The sequence below is a fragment of the Dasypus novemcinctus genome, chromosome 18 (genome assembly GCF_030445035.2).
Source record: "Dasypus novemcinctus isolate mDasNov1 chromosome 18, mDasNov1.1.hap2, whole genome shotgun sequence".
NCBI classification, from domain to species: domain Eukaryota; kingdom Metazoa; phylum Chordata; class Mammalia; order Cingulata; family Dasypodidae; genus Dasypus; species Dasypus novemcinctus.
Genome location: NC_080690.1, coordinates 71,620,802 through 71,645,238, shown reverse-complemented (window position 1 = coordinate 71,645,238; position 24,437 = coordinate 71,620,802). Strand labels below are relative to the sequence as shown.

The following is a 24,437-nucleotide window of genomic DNA, read 5'->3' as shown; positions in this document are numbered from 1 at the left end:
AGGCATCAGGAAATGGATGTCAAGATGTGGCCGAGATCCAGGGAGAAGGCAGAGGGGTGGGCACGAATGGAGGCCGGCCCTGGGGTGAGGAGGGGGTGGCGGTGGCGTGGGCCGGGTTCCCTGGTGCCTGGGGATGGTGTTGGAGTAAACGGTCGTGTGATGGGGGTGGGGCCTTGGGGGGCATCTGGGCTACCGGGACCCTGCGTGAAGCAGGGCGAGGTTGTCTGCGTGGGGTGGGCAGGAGGGTGGCTGTGTCCAGTGGGGTGGGGTGGCCAGGGCGGCCCAGCCTGGCTGTGTGGCCGCCGATGACACTGTGCTCTGAGCCGGGCTGGCACGACCCCAGCCCCCCTTCCCCGGGCGGCGCAGCCCTCAGCCTTCCGCCCCTGCTTCCGACCTCCCCGCTGCCCAGAACCAACGGGTTAATTAGATAACGGAGCCTTTGATTAGCGGGGGAGGGGGCCTCCCCCGGAGCAGGGAAGGGGCCTGGGAGGAGGGAGGAGAGGCGCCCTCCCCGTTCAGCAGGAGAGAAAGAAGGAGGGAGGGGGCGGGGAGGGAGCGAGCTGAGGCACAGCCTGGCTCTGCACTGCCGTGTGACTAGAAATTGTAATCGCAGGGAAGGAGAGCGACAGAGCTGGGGCGAGAGAGACCAGGACAGACGGACAGACGGACAGAGAATCTGACTGAGACGGGCTCCCAGCCGACCAGAGGGTGATGGGGATGGAGCGAGAGTGAGGAAGGGATGGAGGAGAAGGGGAGAGGGACCCTGGTGGTCCCAGGGGAGGCGAGACAGTGAGGGGGGGCCTGAAAGCAGGGGTTGGGGCCAGAGGAGGTGGACGGGACCCAGAGGGGACAGGGGAGGGCCAAGAGGGGCAGGGAGACAGGAGAGGGGGCCAGGGGCCAGGGGTGGAGAGAAAGGAGGCTGGCGGTGGGGGGAGAGCCAGGGTAGAGGTGGGGGTGGGGTGGAAGGAGCGGAGGGGAGGCTAGCAGGGAGGGAGGAGAGCAGTGCTGCAGTGGCCCACGGACGGACAGCCTCCCCCCGGGGGGTGGGAAGGGCGACAGGCGAGGGGGGGGTGCAGGGAGACCCAAGAAGTCCCTGCGCCCCCCCCCCCCAGCACAACCTCGACGGGAAGCCCCAGAAACCTGGGGAGGCAGAGACCCCGGCGGGCCGTCTGGAGGCATGTGGAGGGGGGGGCCCAGCGGAAGCGGAGCCACCACCGGGGTGAGTGTGTCCCTCCCTCGTGGGGGGGGGCTGTGCTGGGGGAGGGAGAGACAAGGACGGGAGATGGTGGAGGGCGAGGGAGGGGAAGGGAGGAGGCCGAGCCGCCGCCGCAGAAGCCGTGGTGGGGGGAGGGCGCGAGCGACGGGGACAGATGCGGAGGGAGAAGGACGGCCGGGGGGAGCTGGGGGGCGCGCGTCGCAGGGCGTCCGGGCTGCGTGGCCCCCCGCCCCAAATGCTGGCCCCGCCTGGGCTGCGCCGGGCCCTGGGCTCGGAGGGTGCGGGCTGGGGCAGAGCCGGGCCTGGGAGCTGGCGCGGTGGGCGGGCCTCCCCGGGTCGCGCACGCGGGCGACATTTGTAGAAACGCAGACCCCAGACCAGGGACGGGCCCCCGCGGCCGCAGCCCCTTCAAGGGGAACAAATGAGCCTGGGCTGCCGACCCCCGCCCGCCTCTCCCGGCCGCCCCATCGCGCTCCGCTCTCGCTCTGGCGCGGGCTCGCGGACCTACGCACCCGCATTTTTATCTGGGTTAAGAGGATCCTGGCAGCTGCAGAAGGCAGGGTGGCCGGGGCGCGGGGGCCGAGGCCCTGGCCGCTCTGGGTGGCGCGGGCCGGGGGGTGTGTCCACGTGGACACCCCCCCCCCACCCCCCGCCGCCCCTCTGTGTGCGCTGGGAGCTGCTGGGTGGGCGTCGCCTTGGAGGGAGGCGTGGGTGGGGGAAGACCGCGGCGGGAATCTCCCTCTGCCCCTTCCCCAGCAGCTCCACCCCCTCCCAGCCTCGGGGGCCCGTCGGAGTGGGGCGCCCTCCAGCCTCCTCCCCGGGCAGGGAGGCTGCAGTGGAGCCCCTGGTGAGGCGCCCGGCGCCTGGCAGGGCTTCGCCAGTATGACTGTCATTCTTATTGTCTTCCTTGTCGTTAGCCCACCCCCCTTGTCCTGGGGAGGCGCGGCAGGGGCTTCCTAGAGGACTTGACCCTGCTGCCCATGCCCCCCCCCCCAGGGAACTAGGCCCCCCGCCCCTGTCTTGCCTCCAGCACCTGCAGTCCCTAGGAAAACTGGAGAGGGAGCTGCTGGGGACCCCCGGGCCACATGGGCCCCCCTCCCCCACGTCACCCCAGTCTCCCCTGCGCAGCTTGGTCCTCTTCTCCCCTGGGCCTCACCTCCCCCCACTCCCCACCCCCATCACCTCGACAGTCTGCCATGCCCCTCGCCTTCTCCCCAAGTTCTCCCTTTGAATCTAACCCAAAGCCCTCTAGGGGTCGCTGAGGAGCAGCGGGGGGCTCAGGGGGCTGGGCCTCTGTGTAAACCCCGCTGGGGGGGTACCGAGGCCATGGAGGAGGGTGCTCTGGGGTGGGGGGAGCCTGGCCCTAACCCAGACGCCGCCTCCCTCTGCCCCTCTCCGCCCATCTCTCTTTTTGAGGCCCTGCCCAGAACTAAGCTCCAAGCCTGGGGTCACATCCCAGCTTTTCCGCTCCCTGGAGCAGCCCTCCTCGCCCTCAGCCTCAGTTTCCCCTTCTGCCATCGGGAAGGAGGTCCGCCCAGCTGTGGGGAGGCGGAGATGAATGGTGCGGGGAGGGCCGGCCCGGCCGTGGGGGGCTTTCTGGCGGGGCAGGCAGGCGGGGACTCCCCCGTGGCTCACCGAGGCCCCCCCCTCTCTCCGCACAGCCCCCCGGCGCCCCCGCGGAGTATGAGCGTTGACGATGGCGCCCGCCCGCGGCTCCCTGCGCCCCCCGCCGCCGCCCGGTAGGATGTGCTGGCCCCACGGGGCCCTGCTCTTCCTCTGGCTGTTCTCCCCACCCCTGGGGCCCGGCGGCGGCGGCGGCGGCGGCGGCGTGGCCGTGACGTCGGCCGCCGGAGGGGGCTCCCCGCCGGCCACCTCCTGCCCCGCGGCCTGCTCGTGCAGCAACCAGGCCAGCCGGGTCATCTGCACGAGGAGAGAGCTGGCCGAGGTCCCCGCCAGCATCCCTGTCAACACGCGGTACCTCAACCTGCAGGAGAACGGCATCCAGGTGAGCGGGCGGGCGGCGCGCCGGGGGGCACGGCGGGCCGCGGGCCGGGGGGCACGGCGGGCTGCGGGGGGGAGGCAGGCCGCGCCTTCCCACGTCCCCCCGGGGCACCCCCGAGATGCGCTGTGCGCCCTGCTGGCTGGAGTTGGCCCCCGCTGTGGAGCCCGGGCCCACAGGAGGCTCCGGCCAGTCTGGTTGGGGGGGGGGGGCCGGGAGCAGGGCTGCCCACCCCCCCCCACGACCCAGGGGGCCCAGGCTGGAGCCCTGGTGCTGCCTTCCCCGGCTGGCGGGTGGGCGCGGGGCCCACGGCGCTCACCCCAGTCGGGACTTTAGAATCGGTTCAGCAGATGCAAGTTAGTCTCCCCGTGGTTTTCTGTGAAATAAGGGGGCACCCCACCCCATTTCCTGGAGCTGAAGCAGGAGTTGGGGCCGAGCTCCCAGGGGCCTCCTGGTCGTTGTATTCATTCATTAGGATCACGGTCATGATGATGATGGGCCGCGAAGGGGCCTTTGGGGACAGAGTTATGTCCCTCAGCCTCGGCTCCGGGGCTGTCCGGAGCTGGACCACTTGGGGTGGGGGGCGTCCTGCACAGGGTAGGAGGTTTAGGGGATCCCTGCCCACTAGCTGCCAGGAGCACCCCCTCTCCAGTCCCAAAACCATCTCCAGGCAGCGTCAGGTGTGGGCGCTGCCCAACTGAGAACCCCGCTTCTGGGGCACTTGGCCCGTCCCTCTGTGGGGCCCCCACAAAGCTGGGAGAGAAGAGGGTGCCTGTGCCCGAGGTCCCCGACCCCGAGACCCGGCCTCCCTCCCCGGCTGCCTGCTTCCGGGTCCCTCCCCAGGGGGAGCAGAGCCCCCACCCACTGTCCTGGAGACCCCGGGGAGAGCGCGCCCCTCCGTGGCCCCCACCTGGGAACGTGCGGTCAGGCCTCGCCCGTCACTCCCGCCGAGCCCTGGAGGCGTCCGTCCCTCCGCGCCAGGCCGCTCCACAGTTGCCTCCTCCGGCCCCCCTGACGCCCCTCCAGTTGCCCCCCTGCCGCTCTGTCACGCTGCCCTCCGTTCCTCGGCGCGCCTGCCCCGTCCCCGGGCCGTCCCCCCTTCCTTCCCGCAGTTAGTAGCCAACAGGTTCCAGCGCCCGGGACGGCTGAGCCAGCCCGCCCTGCCCTGGGCCGCTGCCGTCGCAGGGGGCAGGCACCGGCGCCTCGGGCTGCGTGCGGGCTGGGAGCGCGGGGAGCGCAGTGGGCGCACAGGGCAGCGGGTGCCTTCCCCCCACCAGCGCTCCGCCCACGGGGCGCCCCGCAGCCCAGCCCCGCCGGCCCCTTGGCGCACAGGCGTCTGCTGAGCGCTGGCAGGGGGCCCCCGCGTCCCCTTGCAGACCTGTGGAGGACCTTGGTGAATGACGCCCACCCAGCGGCGTCCCCCAGCCACCCTTCCCCAGGTGCGCCGGCCCCTGCTCACAGCCCGCCCGCGGCTCCGCAGTCCAGAGCCCAGGCCCCGTCCACTGCCCGCTCCTCCCGCGGCGCCCCTGCAGCCTCTCCGGGCAGAGGCTTTGCTCAGGCTGTCCCCTCTGCCTGGGGGTACCCTCTTCAGCCCTGCATCCCCCCCCCCCCAAGGGAGCCTTCCTCCCTGGGCCCCCAGTCAGTCCCCCAAGCGCCCCTGCCCTGGCTCCTGGCGCCTCTGGCTGGCTGCTCTGTGGACACATCCGTGGGCCAGAGGCCGCAGCACCTGCCCTCCCAAGCTCACACTCCAGCCCTAGGCACAGAGATGAGGGAGTTGTATGGTATGTGAAGAAAGGTGCTGAGGGCTGCAGGAAGGAAAAGAGTGGGGGAGTGGGGGGTGGGTGCAGGGGCTGGCTGGCAGCTGGGCAGGCCAGGGCGAGAAGGCAGCATCTGAGCCACATCTGGAGGAGGGGAGGGGGTAAGCCTGGATGTCTGGGGAAGTGCGGCCCAGGCAAGTGCAAAGGCCCTGGGGCAGGAGCAGGGACAGCCACAGCCAGAAGGCTGCCCTGTTGAGAGGGATGAGCAAGGGGGAGAGGACAGGAGGGAGGGCAGCGAGGGCACTGGGACAAAGGGGTGAGGCTGGATCGTAGGAGGTAGGGGCTTCTCCAAGTGCCACAGGGCTGGGGCGGTGGCCTCTGACTTAAATCTCTGATTGCCACGTGGGGAACAGACTGTGGGAGGCAAGAGCTGCAGGGTTAGGCTAGCAAGGAGGCTAAGGCGGGAGTCGGGCCAGGGGGCCTGGCAGCTCGGGCCGCGATGGAAGCGGGGGGCGGGGCAGAGCAGGGACTGGGTTTGGAACGGGCAGATTTCAGGGCTTGGCAGCAGAGCGGCTGTGGAGAGAGGCGAGCGAGAGGCCAAAGCGGATGTCAAGGCTTCCTGTCTGCTTGCGTGTCTGTCACCCCCTTTCCTGGGTCAGGGCCCCCAAACTGTTCTGCCCCCGTCAGAACCGGGAGCCCGCGGAGGACGCCTCCTGGTGTGTTTTTGGGCATGCGCAGGTCTGCTGCGCCAGGCGCGCCGCCCGCAAAAGCGGGTTTTAAAGGATGAGCAAGTACCCGCAGAGACTCGGCGTTTCCCCCCCCCGCCCCCGGGGTCCCTGCTCCCGTCCTGGAAACCCCCTCCTCCGGGTCTGCAGGGCCCCTGCCGGCGGAGGCCAGAGCCCTGCCGCCTCTCCAGGCCAATCTTCCGTGGTGAACCCCCTGCCGCCAGCCGGCGCTGCCTGGGGGGAGGGGGGCAGGGCCACCTGAGAACGATCGTAGGTGCTTTTTAAAAAGTAACTGTTGAGTTCCACACACACAAACGACAAACCATCCCCTCTAGTCCTCGATACAAATGCGCGTTGTTTACATTTTAAAACCTACCTGTGCATATGTAAATATCCATTTTTAATTATTCATGACAGAATGAATACATGTTCATTTAGAAAACATCCCGAAGTAAAACGGGGGCGCCCAGGTGAGCTCCTGGGTGCGCTTCTGTCCGTCGGTCCCCTCTGCCCCGTCCCCCCCGGGCGCGCTGGCCGCAGAGGCAGAGCCCTGGTTTGGCTTCTGAGCTTATGGGGGGAGGGGGGGAGAAGAAACACGGAATCACGCCATTTCATGCCGCTTTGCACCGGCTGCGTCACCTGGTAGCCTCGCCGTAAGCACCTGTCTCTGGGCAGTCACCAGCCTTCTCCACCGGGTGGAGGGCTGCAGAGCACCGCAGGCGCGCGCGGGACGGGGCTTTGCGTTTTCACCTGCCGTGCGCGCACTGCAGCCCGCGTCCTCGCGGCGCGCTCCCCGCAGCTGCCGGCTTCTGAGCCGGGGACCGGGTCCTAGCCGCAGGGAGCCCCGGGGCGCCTCACCAGCACGCCCCTCCGCGCCTGGTGCCGCGGCCTCTGCAGGCGCTTAGGCCTGAGGTCCCGTGACTTGCTCGCGGACTGTCGCCTGGGGAGGACGGAGACTTCGCGCCGTTCCCCCCCGCGGCCCGCACGCGGGGGAGGGGGGGCGCGCCTGGCTCACGCTGGCCCCTTGGCCAGCTCCCGAGCTCCCTGCGGCCCAGGCCAGGGACCCCCAAGGAGCGCCCTGCGGAGCGCACGCTGAGGGCCTGGAGCGCCCTGCGGGGAGCGCGAGGAGGGTTCGGCTGTCCTCTGTGGCTCCGGGGGGACGGCAGGCGGGGCGGGTGGTGGTTTGCGTGCCTCTCGTGGGCAAAGGAGGTGGTAAGAAATCAGCTACCTTCTGGGGGTCCCCACTTGCTTTGGAGACCGTACTGGCCCCAGCCCACGCGGGGCCTGCGGCGGCGAGGCCTTCCAGGGCGGAGGCGGGGAAGCTGACGGCCCCTCGCCTCCCGCGCCCGCGCCGCCCCGGCCCTCGGCTGCCTCGCGGGCCAGCGGGACGCTGCGGAGGCCCCCGCAGGCCCGGCCGCGTCTCCCCGCCCTCTCCGCACACCCTCCCGGCGCGGTGGCCGCGCGCCTCCCGGCTGCTCTGTGCGCATGCGCTTTTTACTTCCAGGACGCGCCGCTGTGGCGCGTGCGGCCTCGTCCCCACGGTGTGACCGGGCCAGCGTTTTGAGGGGCGCGCACGAGGCTTTCGTTGCTGCAGGATTCTCCCGGTGGGCCCGACGCGGTGTCGCACCCCCCAGGGGGCTTCAGCAGCCCCTGCTGCCCCAGACCGCTGGGTCTCCTCCGTGAGCTGCGCAGTCGGGCGGATGCATACACGTGGCGGGCACTAAATGTAACCACGTGCAGCCAGGGCCTGGAGTTGGGTTGAGGGGGTTGAGGGGACCCCGCAGCCAGAATGTGGAGGCGGCCTCGATTCCTGCCAACAGGGCTCTTGGCTGAATGGCCCACGGGACCTTCTTGCGAGGGAATACTATGCAGCTGTTGAAAGTGGAGTTTTCCAGCACATCGATCGGGTGGCAGGGCAAAATGCCCACAATATATATCGAGGCTAGGAAGGCTGCAAGGAGGCGCTCCAGTTTGTTTCCAGAAATTAATTGGAGGATAACAAAGCAAGACCCGGAACGCCCGGGGCTGCTAGCAGTGCCTTGCTGTCGTTGGTAGCGGTAGCGTGGCGAGATGTAATATCTTTGTCAAGTGCAATTAGTACCTTTTGTAATCAGGAAAATTTAAACCTAAAAATAATAAGTACAAAATGTGGTAGGAGCCCCAGGCAAAACGCCTATCCTGGGATTTGCTGGGTTCTCCCAGGAGGAGGGGAGGGGGGGACCGTTTGTCCTGCCGCGCGGAGGCAGGCGTGGGGCGCTTTTTCCGCGTAGGCTGAGCGCGATGGCTCCGCCCGTCCTGCGGGTCTGGAAAGGAAGGCTCAGGCCGCTCCCGGGGGCTGGTCACGGTCGCCCAGTGCCACCCGGAGAGGGACAGAAGGAGCCCAGTGTCAGGAGGGGAAAGCTGTTGCAAAGAAAGAAATAAAAAAGAACATTTGAAAGTCCACCAGGGCTTTCCCAAGGCGAGCACAAGAGCCGGCCTTCCCTTACTCCAGTTTGAGGGTCCCCAGGCGGCAGACCCAGGCGCCGCCTTGAAACCTAGAATCCCTGGGCTGACTCGACCCGGCCACAGCGCTTTAGGGAAGGAGAGGGGGCCCCCAGAAGGGCCTCTCTTTTTTTCTCGCTTTCTTTATTTTTTAATGTTACATTCAAAAAATAAAACGTCCCCATATACCGCCCACCCCCCTCACCCCACTCCTCCCACATCAACCTCTTTCATCATCAGGGGACACTCATCGCATTTGGTGATTACATTTCAGAGCACTGCTGCACCGCATGGATAATGGTTTACATTGTAGTTTACACAATCTCCCAGTCCATTCAGTGGGTTATGGCAGGATATATAATGTCCAGCATCTGTCCCTGCAATATCATTTAGGACAACTCCAAGTCCTGAAAATGCCCCCACGTCACACCTCTTCTTCCCTCTCCCTGCCCTCAGCAACTCCCATGGCCAGTTTTCTCCACATCAACGCTACAATTGCTTCCCTTACTCATCACAATAGTTCCTCAGCAGAACACCAGTAAGTCCACTCTAATCCAGGCTCTGTTCCTCCATCCTGTGGACCCTGGGATGATGTCCAGTCCCCCTCTACATCAAGAGGGGGCTTAGATTCCACATGGATGCTGGATGCAATTCTCCTGCTTGCAGTTGTGGACACTCTTGGCTCCCTGGTGTGGTGGTTGACCTTCTTCACCTCCCTGTTAGCTGAGTGGGATAAGTCCAACGTACTGGAGAGTAGGAGTTCCAACTCTGCTGAGGCTCAGGGCCCGGCTGGCACATGGACAGTCCAGAGATTTAAGTCTCCTGAGTATACACCAACCCCAGCACCAACCACAGGGTCAGTAAAAGTGACAGAAGAGGCACGTGTAGAAAGGTCACATCTGAGTCCAACTCCATCACACTCAGGAGCACAAACTCCAAAGTAGGGCCCCCTGGGAAGGCGCTGAACTCCAGAGCCATCAGCCATGACCACAGAACCTGTGTGTCTCCGTAGCCCTCAGGAGCACCAGTGCCTGGGCTTGTATCTGGGGTCCTGCTGAGGCGTGCGTAAGCGCGGCCCTTCCGATGATCTCCCGACTCTTTTTTGGAGACTCATAGCCACATAAACTCATTTGTCCTTTCCATTTCCCCCTTTTATTCAAGGTCAAAAAGCAGTTTTTAACACAGAAAGGCTTCTCTTGAGGTCAATTCGGGCAGCCCCCTGCCTGCTGGCCCGTGGGAGGCTGTGGGACACGGGAGGTGGGCAGGAAGGAGGAGCCCCCTGCACCCCTCTGGCTTCAGCGTCCCCTCTCTCCTCCTCCAGTCCCTTGGGAGCATGTCGAGGCAGGGGTCCCTTCTCTCCAGGGGGAGCCTCAGCTCCTCCTCACCTGTCGAACGGGATGCCGCACACCTGGCCGCTTTCCCCTTGACCTTTTGTCTGATGAAGTACAGCACTCAGGGGAGAACACAGCACCAGAGCCCCTCCGGAAGTCGTCGCAGAACACAGAGCCCTGCGGGTGCCACCAGGGCAGGAAAGCACGGCGGGTGCCCTCCTTCCCCCCGGGGACTCCCCCTGGCTTTGAACGCCTGCGCAGGGCGCCTCGCCGTGGGGGCCACTCTTCCTCCTGGCGTGTGGCGCCGTTTTCCCTTTTCTAGATTTTCTCCGGCTCGGCGGTGCTCTCTCGCATGCACGTGCCCTGGTTCAGTGGCCCTCGGCTGTAGGTGGGCGTTTGGACTATTTCCACGCGGGGCCCCGGCCCTGCCTCGCTTTCGATTGAGAGTCTGTTCAAGCCGGGGGAGACTGTGGTCGCCTCCCTCATTGACCTCACTGGACGCCGCCGAGGTGCGGGGCCGGAGCAGGGCAGCGCGCCAGCTGGGCTCAGCCCTCGCGAGCCCCCAGCCCTGGGGCTGGGGGTGGCCCGGAGAGGGGCACACACCTCCCACCTCAAGAGCATCACCCACTTCTTTAAGCCCCCCAAGACACATCCCTGTCTCCAGGCCGTGCAGTCCCCAGGACGCGGCCGCCCCGGTGGCCTCACCCCAGGCCCCTCAGTCCCCCGCTTTGGTCTCCGGGCTCCAGGCCTTCTGCTCCTGCCCAGCTCAGAGCCCTCGCACCTGCCGTTCCCTCTGCCTGGCACACACTTCGTGATCTGAACGCCGGCGCGCTGGTGGGGGACGGTCGAGGTTGGAATCGCTCCTCCGCCGCTCCCTGGGGCCGTTGACACCCTCCGGGCCTCGGTCTTGTGGTCAGTAGAACTGGGACAGCTGCAGCCTCTCCCCCCCTCCCCGGTGCGGGGTTGCCGAGAAGATTCCACGCACTCTTTCTGTGAATGGACCTTCCTGGGCGCTGCTGGCCTGGCGCCCTGCAACCCTGAGGGCGCCCAGTTTGTCGAGAGAGATGAGACGCCAGAGCCCCGGAGGCTGCGGCAGGGGGAGGGCGCTGGGTGCGGCGCCCAGAGCAGGGGGGTCAGGAGGGCTCTGCGAGGGGAGACGCTGTTTGTGAAGTGACCAGGGCTCTGAGGGGACGGCGGGGCGAGGGGGGCGCGGAGGGGACGGCGGGCGCTGGGCCCTGGAACCAACCGCGGAGAGGAGCGGCTCAGATCCTCACGGCCATCGAGCTCCGGAGGTCTGGAATTTGCCCTAAGGCGGGTGGGAAAGGCGGGCGGGCGCGAGGGCGGGTGCCAGGAAGCCCTTGCAGCCCGGGCAGCTCCCCTGTCCCGGGTCAGGTCTGTGGTGGGGGCCATAGCCCCCCTCCCATGACTGGAGATGGGCCAGGGCCCCGGGGAGCGCCCTGGGGTGGCGCTGGACGGTCCAGGGGGCCACCAGGGCCTGCAGCCTCCGGACGGCCAGGCCCAGGATGCATCTCGGGGGTCGTGAGGGGGTCGGGATGACACCGGGGATCTGCTGAGGGAGGGGAAGGCTGCTCTCTGCCCTCAGAGCGCCCCCCCTGGCCCTGCCGCTGAGCCGGGCTCCGTGCCTGCCCCCACTGTACAGAGGGGGAGACTGAGGCCCCAGAGGCCGGAGCCGCTCAGGGAGGAGGGCGGGCGGCCGGGCGCTTCCCCTCATCCCCGGAAAAGGGGGAACCGTGGAAAGTCGCCATAGAAAGAGCTGGCACAGAAATTCACATGTTTTAAAAACCGTGCATGTGAAAATACTAATGTATGCCCCAAAACATAACACAAAACCCTCCGCGGTAGCTTACTGAACTTCTATCATCAGTTCATTATCCTCGGAACGTATAGAAACAATTTATCCTGATAGTAAGACGAACAATTCGCTTAATCATTTGCCTACCACCGTTAAATTTTTAATAAAGGATTTCTTGACAAGTTTATTTCCTTAAGTACCCGCCACAGAATGCAGTGGGATTTTTAAGCTTTAATAACATTTACCTACTATAGCTCAAGCGGAAGCTCCTCTAAATAGGCTGCCAGGGGCTGGAAGATGGGGCAGAGGCGCCCGCCGGGGCCGCCGGCGTCCCTGGGGGCTCCGGGCAGCGACATGGCCCCGCGCGCTTCCTTCCTGAACCCCGCCGACCCGGCGTCGGCAGGAGCGGAGGCGGCGGTCAGCAAACGTGGGTGAGGGGTGGGCGAGGGCGCTGGCAGGGGGGCAGCGAGGCGGCGCCAGCGGCGGGGCAGGTGGCCTCTGCGCGGCGGCCTGGGCACCGGCTTCAGGCCCGAGGCTTGGGGCCGCGGCGCTGACCTGCTCACGAATGGTCAGTGCAGGAGGGTGGCCCGGCCCACCGCCTCAGAGGCTGCTGAGGTCATCTGACTCGGTGGGGGGAGCCGCCGGCCCGCCTCTCTCCCCCCCCCCTGCACCTGGGGTGCGCCCCGCGATCTGCGCCCACTGCTGCCCCTTTGAATGAACATTTGCATAATTAACGGGTAGCGTCTCTCTTCTCCACCGGCTCAGGCTCTGGGAAGACAGGGCTGTGCCTGTCTGGTTTGCGCTGGATCCCCAGAGCCTGGCAGGACGCTTGGCACGTAGCAGGCACTCAAAGAATGTCTGTTGGATGAGCACATGGCGCCATGGTTTAGCGTGTGACCCAACAGGTTCTGCAGCTCAGAGGCCACATTGGAAACCACCACAGGCTAACCCTCTCCGTGTACAGGTGGATAGGTGTGGAGACATTCGTATGTAGATTCAGAAGTAGCCTTTGTGTCCTGGTTCTGCTGCGAGTGACTGTGACTGTCTGAACCATTTTCCTTAACTGTAAGCTGTGAAATGTAAGGGGAGGCAGGGCACATGGCTGATAATCCCCAGGTGGTAGGACTTCTGTAAGGATTAAAGGAGATCACGACCTCAAAGCAGTTAGCACAGGACCTGGCACCAAGTAGGCACTTGACAAATATCAGTTCCCCCTCTCCCATTATTGGAAACTTGCCTATGATGACTCATTATGTTAGAGTCGAGATGGGATCAGTATTGTTTTGTGGTATTGTTTGGGAGGAGAGGAGGGAAGTTGACTGAATGTCTTTGGTGTTAAGTATGCATATAAGAGTTTAAGGGTAGCCACTGAAAAGGAGAGAGGATATAAATTCTAAATCAATAGAGGTGGGGCAAGTGGAATAAGAAGAAACTCACTCAACCCAAAAGATGACCAAAAAGGGAAAAAAGAATGGGCTACAGAAATTAGGACAAATAGAAATATGTTAGTCATTACAATAAATGTAAATGGACTAAACTTCCAGGTAAAAGATGGAGATTTTCAGACTGAATTTACAATAAAACCCAAAAGACACACCTAAAGCATGAGGACAGGAAGGCTGAAAATAAAAAGATGACAAATACTAAAAAAGAAAAAAAAAGACAAATACTAGCCCAAAGAAAAGTGTTGTCACTTTAATAACATCAGACACATAGACTTTAAGGCAAAAGGCAGAGTAAGTTGGCACCAGAACCAAAAACCAGAACTCCCATAATCTTTTGGCTTCCAGATTCTGTCACTGAGGGTTTCGATATGTTGACATTGTCACCTAAGCAAAAAGGCTCGCAGGTGTACATTGACTGATGCAACTGAGGTGTCCTCCAACAAGCACCTTGTCTGTTGGCATCCATCCACTCAACGGAACTTGATGAGCTGTGAACTGGGCCTTGCACTGGGTGCCAAGAAGGCAGAAACCATTCAGACAGTGAGCCTTGCCGAGGACTTATTGCCTAGACGAGGAGACAGACATGTTAAAACAAATGATGATCCATGGTGATAGGGGTCCAATAAGGGTGAGGGCAAGGGGTTGGGTGGGCTTCCCAGGGGAAAGCCCTTGAAATCTGACAGTGAACAAGGGGGAGGATGGCGTCCCAGGCAGAGGGCACAGCTGTGCAAAGGCAAAGAGGCTGCAAGGGGTGTGGGGAGCACGGGAAATCCGGCGCTTCTCCACGTGGCGGGAGAAGAGGGCAGAGGGGCCGGTCCTGCAGGGCCTCTGACACCAGTTTGAGGGAGATGAAGAGCCATGGGATTTTAGATCATCCCGAGAGTCGCTGTGGAGGCAGGATGCTGGGGAAACAACCAGAAGCCCCGAGACAAGATGCAGGTGAACGTCTGTTACCAGCCGTAGTCACAACTTGAATCTGTATCATGTGTGCTTGCTGCACCCCAAGCACTTTATCCTCACTGCCTCATCCCAGCCTCCTCATGACCCCAGGGTCATGTGAGGAAAACAGGCCCAGAGAGGTCAGGACACTTGCTCAAGGTCACACAGCTGGTGAGCAGCAAAGCCAGGATTCCAGCCCAGCCAGACTCTTGCCCAGGAGGCGGCTCCACAGGCGCCCTTCAGGGAGGGGGAGGAGGGTGGCAGGAGGATACGCTGTATTGGGTTAAAAATAAAGGGACCCACTATTTAAAGCAACCCGACAGCACATCTTTGAAGAAAACCAGGCTTCCCTGTGCAGCAACACCCTCACCCCACTTAGCTTTTCTAGTGCCTTATTACCATGACTGGCGGGGGTCCCCACCCCTGCTGGGAGACCCCCCGTCTCCACGCACCCCCTTCCTGTCTCACGTGGGATGCACAGTGAGCAGAGAGTGCCCTTCAGGCGCCACAGGCCGCGGGCGCTCCGTCTGGAGGCGCCAGGGAGGGCGGGAGACTTGGAAGGCGGCCGCTCGGGGCGGAGTCCCAGCCACGCCGCCTGCGCAGCCCCTGTGAGGCGCGTGGCCTTGCTCAGCCTTGGTTTCTCTGGCCCTGAAACAGGCTATGACCGCTTCGCTCCCAGGGCTGCCAGGAGAGTCAGCAGGTGCCCTGGGCAGTGCGGCTGCGGCAGCTGCGGGCCCCAGGCTGCCGGGGCTGGGGGGCTGGTAGACCCAAGGGCGCCCCCTCCCCACGTGGCCGGGGGCGAGGGTCAGGCCTGACGACAGCCCCGGTGCTCGGCGGGCGCCCACTGGGTGCCGAGCTCCGCGCTGGGCCACCTCGTGGGTCATCACAAGCCGTCCGAACGCCCCTGGGCGGGTGAGGCTGCGACGCCCCTTCACAGGTCAGGAGAACAGGGCTCGGCCCCCATTTTCTCCTTCAAGCTGCCCATCCCCGTAGCTGGCAGAGGTGCACGGATAAGGGGCGCTTGCACTGGTCCAGGAGGAGGCGCACGCTCTCCAGGGTGGAGAGGACGGAGGGACACCCTGTGCAGAGGGAACAGCCTATGCGAAGCGGAGGACTCGGTGACTGCCGAGAAAGGCAGACTGGAGCGGGGGCTGCAGGCGGGGGGGCCAGGGGCACAGGGTGCGAGGCAGACCCCAGGCCAGGGCACTGGACCCCCCGAGGGGCCTCGGGCAGGGCAGAGGCAGGGTCAGCCGTGGGCAGGAGAGGGCCAGGAAGGCTGGCAGGGGGGGGCCTGGGGGTGGGGGCCGGGCTGTGCCGTGGGGAGAGGGAAGGCGGAGGAGGGACCGGGAGCAGCATCGCTGCCAGGGCTGCCGGCTGGCCCCAGGCGCGGCGGGGTGCGGGGGTTCAGGGCTGCGCCGGCCCTCTAGCCTCCAAACAGGGAGGCGGGCTGGGGGCACACCCGGTCAGGGGCCCTGGAGAGAGGAGGAGTGGGTGGGGGCCCAGTGGGCAGCCGCCCACTGGGGCTGGGCCGGGGCCACCTCCCACTGTCCCCAGTTTCCCGTCCCCATCATCTAGTCTAACCTGTGACGGCGCCCTCGTGCTGGCGGTCGCTGCCACCTCCTCCTCGTTTTTTTTAAAAGATTTATTTATTCCCCCCTCCCCAAGTTGTCTGCTTTGTTTCCATTCACTGTGTGTTCTTCTGTGCCCGCTTGCATTCTTATCAGCGGCACTGGGAATCTGTGTCTCTTTTGTTGTTGTTGCGTCATCTTGCAGCGTCAGCTCTCCGTGTGTGCAGCACCACTCCTGGGCAGGCTGCGCTTTTATCACACGGGGCAGCTCTCCTGACGGGGCACACTCCTTGCACGTGGGGCTCCCCTACGCGGGGACACCCCTGCGTGGCACAGCACTCCTTGTGCGCATCAGCACTGCACATGAGCCAGCTGCACACGGGTCAAGGAGGCCTGGGGTTTGAACCGTGGACCTCCCATGTGGTAGACGGACGCCCTAACCACTGAGCCAAGTCCGCTTCCCATCTCCTTCTCTTATTATTACTGTGGTTTTTCGTGGTAAAAACCACCATCGCCCGCTCCGTGCCTTGTGGCGTGTCCCAGGGCGCTGAGCAGAGGCTTCCTGCGGGCAGGGCTCGGCGGCGCCCTACGCTGGGGAAACCCAGTGCCAGGCACAGCGCCGTGCGGTTTCCTGCGGGGTTCCACCGACCGCCCCGCCGTGCGGGTCCCCGGGAGGCAGGCGGCGCCACGCGTCCAGGCCCGCTCGATGTCGCAAGCGTTTTGCTCTGTGGTTTAGCATCTCAGATGACGAGGGGAGACCGAGGCTCCAGGGCGGAGCTGGGAGGGGCTCCCTCAGGCCCTCCTCCTCCCGAGACCCCCGACACCCACCGCCCCGCCCAGGGCCGCGCTCAAGCACCCGCCACCCCGAAGCCAGGGCCCTCGGGCCACTTCCGGTCCAGGGGACGCATGGGGGTCCCCAGCTGGCCCCAGAGGCGACCAGCCCCTCCTTCGTGTAAAGCAGCATTCACTGCGCTTTCCTGCCGTTCTAAACGAGAGCCCCGTCCCCGGAGGGCCCTGGGGAGGGCGGGACATTCAGAAAACTAAACAGTTCCATCGCAAGGTCCACATGTCGGAATTTGGTCCTTAAAATTACAGGACAGAATTTCCCCCAGGACAGAATTTCCCACAGCCGTTCACATCGTGGTTTTGAGGCATATTTAATAATTTGGGGAAACGCTCGTGATGTTATGTTATTAAGGGGAAACAAGACCCGAAGGAGTTCATTGAATCATAATTTGGTAAAAATAAAAAAAGCGATGGAAAAATCTCTGCCTTGTGTGCAGAGAACAAAGCTCTGAGGGACGTGTAACGGATTGTTAGCATAAGTAAACTCTGGGCAGAGGTATTTGGGCTGGTTGTTCTTTTCTTATGTACTGTTACCTAAAGTGAGCAAATACTCTTATCAGCAGGGGAAAAAGTGGTACGAGAAGCTGTGTCTTGTATTTATATCTGACGTAGCCCACGGGGCCCTGACACATGGGGGGGACGGTGGGTAGGTGGAGGGGAGGCTGGGTGGACGGATGGGGGGCGGGAGGCCCCACGATTCTCCTCGGCGCTGCGCGTTCCCTACCAAATGCCAGGCCCGAGTCCGTCCCTCTGTCCCTGTTGGTGACGGAAGTGGCCTGAGAATTCCAAAAGTTCCAGGGCTCCAAAGTATCTCCTGGTCTGTCCTTTCCCAAAAGGCCACAAAGAACGCTTCATTGGGCACGATGCCACGGGTTCGTCTTCGGTTTCTCGGGAAACCTGGCTTCTCAGCAGGGAACGGGCCACGGCCGGAGATGGCGCGCAAGGCTTTCCAGCCCCCCCCCCCCCCCCCCCCCCCCCCCCGCTGCAAGTGCAGCCGGCGGACCTCAGGCTGCTCCCCCCACGCCCCGGGCTGAGCCGTCCCCGCCCGGGAGGGTCTGAGACAAATGCAGAGAAGTGGGTGTAGAGAGCTCAGCGGGGCCGGGGCGGGGGAGTGGGGGGCCCTCACCAGGACGGGGCACGGCGGGGGGGCTGGGGCTTCCTCCGGGGGCAGAGGCCGTGGAGCCGGGCACTAGCCGCGGAGCACGTGCAGAGGCCCAGGGCCCGGAGCGTGTCTGCTGGGCTCAGGGGGCGGGAGGGGCTGCCAGGAGGGGAGGGGGAGGCCGGGCCGCTGGGCCGCTGGAGGGTGGGGACCACGTCCTCATCGGGGTCTCACAGCCATGGGGTCCCGGTAGCTGTCCCAGGGTGCCACTGAGAGCAGAGCACGGGGAGCTGGGGACCCCCGGGGGTGTGGCCGGGGGAAGGACAGGTGGGCAGGGGGCGTAAAAAGGCCCTGCTAAGGGGTGTCCAGGTGGGAGGGGAGGGGCCGGGGCAGCCTGAGACCACCACAGCACCCGGCTAAGGGCCGCGGTTTGGAAGGATGAACAGGCGCCAGCCACTCGGCGCCAGTTAAGAGCAGTGATACCAAGGAGGGTGGGAGCCCCTGCAACGCGGGGAAGTCGAGGCTACGGGCGCCCCCGTGACCTGGCCTCTTCCTGCCCGCCCTCCAGACTGCTTCCCAGCGGGACCAGAGGCCTGGAGAGCGGCAGGCGGGATTCGAACACAGCTCTGCAGCGGGCCGCCCCTCCATGGCCTCACCCTCTGTGTCTGCATCGAGGGTGGCGGCGCCAGGGGACCCCCAAGCCCTCCTTCCTGGGAGCCGCGGGGTGGCTGGGAGGGTGGAGCCGCGTTCAGGCCGCCCAGGAGCGGGTGGGCAGCCGCTGTGCGTGCGAGACTCGCCCACCAGGTTTCGGAGACTCGCAGGAAGAAGTGTAAACCATCTCGGCGGTCACTGTTTATCTCGATTATATGACAACGTGCTGGATATATTGGGTGAAATAACTCGATCGTTACATTGACGGCACCTGTTTCCTTTTGTTACTGTGGCTTCTGACGTCTTTAAAAAGACGCGTCTGGGCGAGGCGGGGGCTTTAGGACGCGAAGGCGCGGCCAGCCGGGCAGCCTGTCGCCGCGTCGTGGGCGTCGCCGGCGGGCGGGGCTGGCACAGGCCTGGAGGCGGATGTGCTGGTTCTGCCACCAGCGCCTGCTGGTCACGGCGCTCTGCACGCCGGAGCCTTGCGAGCGGGCTGTTCAGTTCCACGCTGGCGTCCCTGAGGGGACGGCGCCGTACGCAGGACACGCCTTCACGCCTCGGCAGGACTGCTGTCCTCTGAACTTGTTCAGTGACCAACACGTGACCAGGATCCAGAGGTTCCTGAGGGAGAAACTGCCCTCCGAAGACGGAACGAGACGTCATCAGGTGTCCTAAGAAGCCCTAATACAGATGTCAGCAGACACAACCTAGTGGATACGAAGACTAAAAATCACGGGTAGACCAGGAAAATAATCCTGACTCGTGTGTTGTGTCCTTTGTTCTTAATTTTAAGAGGCCCTTGTATTTTGTCTATTTTAACATTGTAGCCATTTGTACTTTTTTTTTAAAATTTCCTCCGCCTTGCTGCTTGCTCACTGTCTGCTCTCTGTGTCTGCTTGTCTCCCTTTGTTGCATCGTCTTGCTGTGTCCGCGGCGCACGGGCCACCAGCTCTCCGTGGACGCGGGCAGCCTGCCTTCACAGGGAGGCCCCGGGACGCGAACCCAGGGCCTCCCATGTGGTAGACGGGAGCCCAGTCAACTGAGCCACAGCCGCTTCCCCATTTGTACTTTTATATCAATATTTTCTTAACCTTTGTGACCATTTCAATATTACCCCATGAAAGCTTTCATAATGTAACTTTGAGTACATTTTAATTGCTTTATATTTTTAAAACCCAACGTCATTAGTTGGGCTCTACTGCTCTTGCTATTTTATGACATACAACTGCCTGGATATATTTCTACTCTTGTCCAAAGGTTTATGAGAAACAATACAAGATTTGGGGCAGGGGGGTGGGGAGGGAGGATATTTTATCGAGCACTACTTACAAAAGACTTATCTGTAAGTTTGATCATAGAAGTAGTTTTAGCTTTCTAGGCTCTACTCTATTTAACAGTTTTTGCTTTAAAACAACATGTTTCTTAACAATGAGAAAGAAAAGAACTTGCTAAAGATAAAATAAAGGAAGATTTCATCTTTTTAAAAAAAAGACATAACTGGAAACAGAAGTGGCTGAAGGGATTGAGCTTCTGTCTACCACATGGGAGGTCCTGGTTCAGTTCCTGGTGCCTCCTAAAGAAGACGAGCAAGACAGCAAGCTGGTGTGATGGGCAGGCGCAGTGAGCTGATGCAACAAGATGACACAACAAGAGACATAAGGAGGAAAACATAATAAGAGAACAACAAAGCAGAGAACAGAGGTGGCTCAAGTGATTAGGCGCCTCCCTCCCACAACGGGGGTTCCGGGTTTGGTTCCTGGTGCCTCTTCAAGAAACAAGGAAGACAACAGACACAGCAAGTGCAAACCACAAGGGGTGGAGAGAAATAAAGCTTTAAAAAAAAAAAGACATATTTGCTGATACTCTATTTCTATTTCATTAGTGTGAGTGGTCACTGGTATTATTTTATGATTATTATCATGCTGGGAATATTACTGGTGTTTATGCCATAGGGCCCTCTCAGGTGTCCTCGTTTTTTAAAAAGAAGTATTTTAAGGTTATTTCCTGCCCATTGTAAAAGTAATTCATGTTCATTGTGGGAAAAAATAACAAAAGAATAAAAATTGCCCACAGCCCCCAACGCCTGCCATTCCCTACCAAGAAGAATCAGAAGCGTTTCCTTCCAGTCTTTTCTCCTTGCTCCTGGTGTGTATATGCAGACTCCTGACCCTTCGTCTTATTTCTGCGAAGCTGTGGTCGCACAAGAGGCAGCAACGCCAGCCTTCTCGTGGCACTGGCTCAGCTTCCGGCACACGAGCTGACGGCTGCCCGGCCTGGGGACCCTGGAGGATGCTGCCACATGGGTCCCCAGGCCTCGCCCCGAGAGGTGGCAGCCAACTTCGGGGGTCAGGCCTGGACCGTGGGGCCGGACGGCCGGGGTCCCAGTGCCAGGCCCAGCGTCCCCTCCTGTGCGGCTCGGGGGAAGTCCCGCTCCCCTCTGTGCCTCGGGAGGTCTCCTCGCGCTTAGGCGGAGGTAACTGATGACGGCTGGCGTGGAACCCGAGGCCAGGCGTGCTCGGCTGGCGGGCCTTAGACGGCTCGTCCGCCCCGCGGCGTGAGGCCCGCGGAGCCACGCCCCAGGCCCCGCGCGCGCCTCCTCGCGAGTGGGCTCGGCGGGCGTGTTGAAGAGCTCCACGTGAGTTCTGACCAGGCTCTTGCCACCAACGGGCGTGACAAATGTTTCCGTTTTCAGAGCTTCGTGGACTTCAGAGTAACAGGCATTGAGCAAGGACTGCAGGAGCACCTGCCTCGCAGGGCTGTTGGGATGAAACGAGCTACTCCCCAGAAAGCATTCAAACGGGTGGGCCCGAGGACGCCGCGGCACGGCCGAGCGCCCGTCGCCGTGTCCAGGCTTCCGCTGAGTCCAGCTCAAACCTAAGAAACGCTCCCACTCTGCGTGCACCGATGAAGGGTTTGGGCGGTGGCGACGCAGCTGCGTAACCACATCCCGACGCAGAGCCCGCCCAGGACACCGCGGCCCTCCCGGTCCGCCCCCGCCCCCCACCCGCTCGGGTCCCGCGTGAGCAGAGCCCACCGCGGGCTCCTTCCTCGCGGCTTCCTCGGCTTCACCGGGACCGTGGTGGCGGCGGCGCGTCCCTGCCCGGCGCCGCGCAGGGCTCCGTGCTGCCCCGGCGGCTCGGCCGTGGCGGTGGAAGGTGCCCGGAGCCGGCCGCCACGCGGCGCTCTGCTCTCGGCCTCCGGGGCCGTGCGGGGGCCCGTCGGGGCCCTTTCCGGGAGCCCTGGCGCCGTGCTCGCGGCCGGCCGCACTGACGGGTGTCTCCCCCCCCCCCCAGGTCATCCGGACGGACACGTTCAAGCACCTGCGGCACCTGGAGATCCTGCAGCTGAGCAAGAACCTGGTGCGCAAGATCGAGGTGGGCGCCTTCAACGGGCTGCCCAGCCTCAACACCCTGGAGCTCTTCGACAACCGGCTGACGACGGTGCCCACGCAGGCCTTCGAGTACCTGTCCAAGCTGCGGGAGCTGTGGCTGCGCAACAACCCCATCGAGAGCATCCCGTCCTACGCCTTCAACCGCGTGCCCTCGCTGCGGCGCCTCGACCTGGGCGAGCTCAAGCGGCTGGAGTACATCTCGGAGGCGGCCTTCGAGGGCCTGGTCAACCTGCGCTACCTCAACCTGGGCATGTGCAACCTCAAGGACATCCCCAACCTGACGGCGCTGGTGCGCCTGGAGGAGCTCGAGCTCTCGGGCAACCGGCTCGAGCTGATCCGGCCCGGCTCCTTCCAGGGCCTCACCAGCCTGCGCAAGCTGTGGCTGATGCACGCCCAGGTGGCCACCATCGAGCGCAACGCCTTCGACGACCTCAAGTCGCTGGAGGAGCTCAACCTGTCGCACAACAACCTGATGTCGCTGCCCCACGACCTCTTCACGCCGCTGCACCGCCTCGAGCGCGTGCACCTCAACCACAACCCCTGGCACTGCAACTGCGACGTGCTCTGGCTGAGCTGGTGGCTCAAGGAGACGGTGCCCAGCAACACCACGTGCTGCGCCCGCTGCCACGCGCCCGCCGGCCTCAAGGGCCGCTACATCGGCGAGCTGGACCAGTCGCACTTCACCTGCTACGCGCCGGTCATCGTCGAGCCGCCCACGGACCTCAACGTCACCGAGGGCATGGCGGCCGAGCTCAAGTGCCGCACGGGCACGTCCATGACCTCGGTCAACTGGCTGACGCCCAACGGCACGCTCATGACGCACGGCTCCTACCGCGTGCGCATCTCCGTGCTGCACGACGGCACGCTCAACTTCACCAACGTGACGGTGCAGGACACGGGCCAGTACACGTGCATGGTGACCAACTCGGCGGGCAACACCACGGCCTCGGCCACGCTCAACGTCTCGGCCGTGGACCCCGTGGCGGCCGGCGGGGGGCGGCGGCGGCGGCCCCGGGGGCGGCGGCGGCTACACCTACTTCACCACGGTGACCGTGGAGACCCTGGAGACGCAGCCCGGGGAGGAGGCCCTGCAGCCGCGCGGGACGGAGAAGGAGCCGCCGGGGCCCACGACGGACGGCGCGTGGGGCGGGGGCCGGCCCGGGGACCCGGCGGGCCCGGCCGCGGCGTCCACCACGGCGCCCGCGCCGCGCTCCTCGCGGCCCACGGAGAAGGCGTTCACGGTGCCCATCACGGACGTGGCGGAGAACGCCCTCAAGGACCTGGACGACGTCATGAAGACGACCAAGATCATCATCGGCTGCTTCGTGGCCATCACCTTCATGGCGGCCGTCATGCTGGTCGCCTTCTACAAGCTGCGCCGGCAGCACCAGCTCCACAAGCACCACGGGCCCACGCGCACCGTGGAGATCATCAACGTGGAGGACGAGCTGCCCGCCGCCTCCGCCGCCGCCGTGGCCGCCTCGGCCGTGGCCGTGGCCGGCGGGGGCGGCGCGGGCGGGGACAGCCACCTGGCCCTGCCGGCCCTGGAGCGCGACCACCTCAACCACCACCTGTACGCGGCGGCCGCCTTCAAGGCGCACTACGGCGGCAACCCGGGGGGCGGCGGCTGCGGGGGCAAGGGGCCGCCCGGCCTCAACTCCATCCACGAACCTCTGCTCTTCAAGAGCGGCTCCAAGGAGAACGTGCAAGAGACGCAGATCTGAGCCCGGGGGGCCGCCGCCGCCCGCCGCCCCCGGCGCCCCTCCGCGTGGGGGACCCGTGGACGGGGACCCCCCGGCCCGGCGCCCCCCGGAACCCCCCGGGGCAGGCCGGGGAGGGGCGGGTGGGGGCCCGACTGGGACTCGGACTCTCCCAGGGCGGGGAGCCCCCGGGGCCGGACCTGGAGGGCGCTCTGGGCACGGGGCGCCCGCCCACCCACCCCGGGTCGGGGCGCGGGACCCGGGCGCAGTGGCCGGAGCCCCTCGTTTCGGCCACCTCGCTCGCGTCGCCCTCGGCTTCCAGGGGAGACCGAGCTTTGGGGAGTGGCGTCCTTTCCCCTCGCCCCCCAAAGGCCCTCCTTTTACGGTTCTTTCTTTTGCAGTTTGACGCCCGGCCCCCCCTCCCAACCCCGCCCCCCGAGACTAAAGAGCCAGGCCATGGGGTCTGAGCCTCGCGACCCCCGGGTCCCCCCGCCTCAGCTGCGCCCCCGGCCCCCGGCCCTTGGCTGGGACAGGAGGGACAGCCTTGCCCGCCCGTCGCCGCCCCCCGCCCTAACCCACTCCACAGACTCTTTTGATACTGAAGGGAGGTTTGCGTCAACGACTACCTGCTCTGTAATTACTTAAAAAAAAAAAAAAAGAAAAAAAACAGAAAAAGTAAAAAAAAAATTTTTTTTTGGGTCACAAAAGCACAGAGACTGCAGAGTGGAGGCAGGGAGGGGGCGCAAGGCAGGACAGGGAAGCTGGAGGGACCTCGGGGGACGGCACCTGCTGGCGGCCCCGGCCCCTCCAGCGCCCCCCACGCTAGCAGGGGTCCCCCGCAGCCTGCGCTGCCTGGCCGGACACTGGGGGTCTCCACGGCCAGCGCTTCCCAGGCGGGCTGTGGGAGGAGGGGCCCTGGCTGTGGGCGGAGGGGCCCTGGCTGTGGGCGGAGGGGCCCTGGCTGTGGGCGGCGGCCCCGGGGACAGCTCTGTTCCTAACAGGGCAGGAGGGGCACAGGCCAGGCTGGGCGAGGGGGCACAGAGGCCAGAGAAGGGCAGGGGCCCCGCAGGGACAGGGGCAGCACCCTCGGAGGGCAGCCGCCGGGGCGGGGGAGCATCTCGGGGACACCTGGAGAGAGGGCTGGGCCGGCCGGGCGGCACTGGGCGCTGCCCAGCGGGCCGAGGCAGGCGGAGGCGAGGGCAGACGAGCCCTGGGCCTGCCCGGACCTTCCTGTGAGGCCGGGGTGGGAGAGGGACCCACAGCCGCAGGCCGACCCCGCCAGGGCAGTGGGGTGCCGGCCCGTTCCCCCACACTGCGCGGCAGCCCCAGTCCGAGTGCCGGGCACCCAGGCGACGGTCAAGGCCACGACCATGAGGGTGGCTGGAAACTCCCACCGGAGCCCTCTGCCCTGCGGCCTCTACCCGCCCCCCCCGGGCACCACCCACCCTGGGGCCCCTTCCAGCACAGGCTCCCGCA

At 64.4% G+C, this 24,437-nt stretch overlaps 1 protein-coding gene across 1 annotated transcript; it reads left to right on the top strand.

Annotated features, from left to right (window-relative positions):
* Positions 1 to 549: 549 nt before the first annotated feature.
* Positions 550 to 23,087, top strand: LRRC4B (leucine rich repeat containing 4B). Its single transcript, XM_071209414.1, is given in 4 exon segments — positions 550 to 1,219; positions 2,878 to 3,221; positions 21,164 to 22,254; positions 22,256 to 23,087. Coding segments are annotated over 3 exon segments (2,130 nt in total). The 5' UTR covers positions 550 to 1,219; positions 2,878 to 2,912; the 3' UTR covers positions 22,986 to 23,087.
* The last annotated feature ends 1,350 nt before the right edge of the window (positions 23,088 to 24,437 follow it).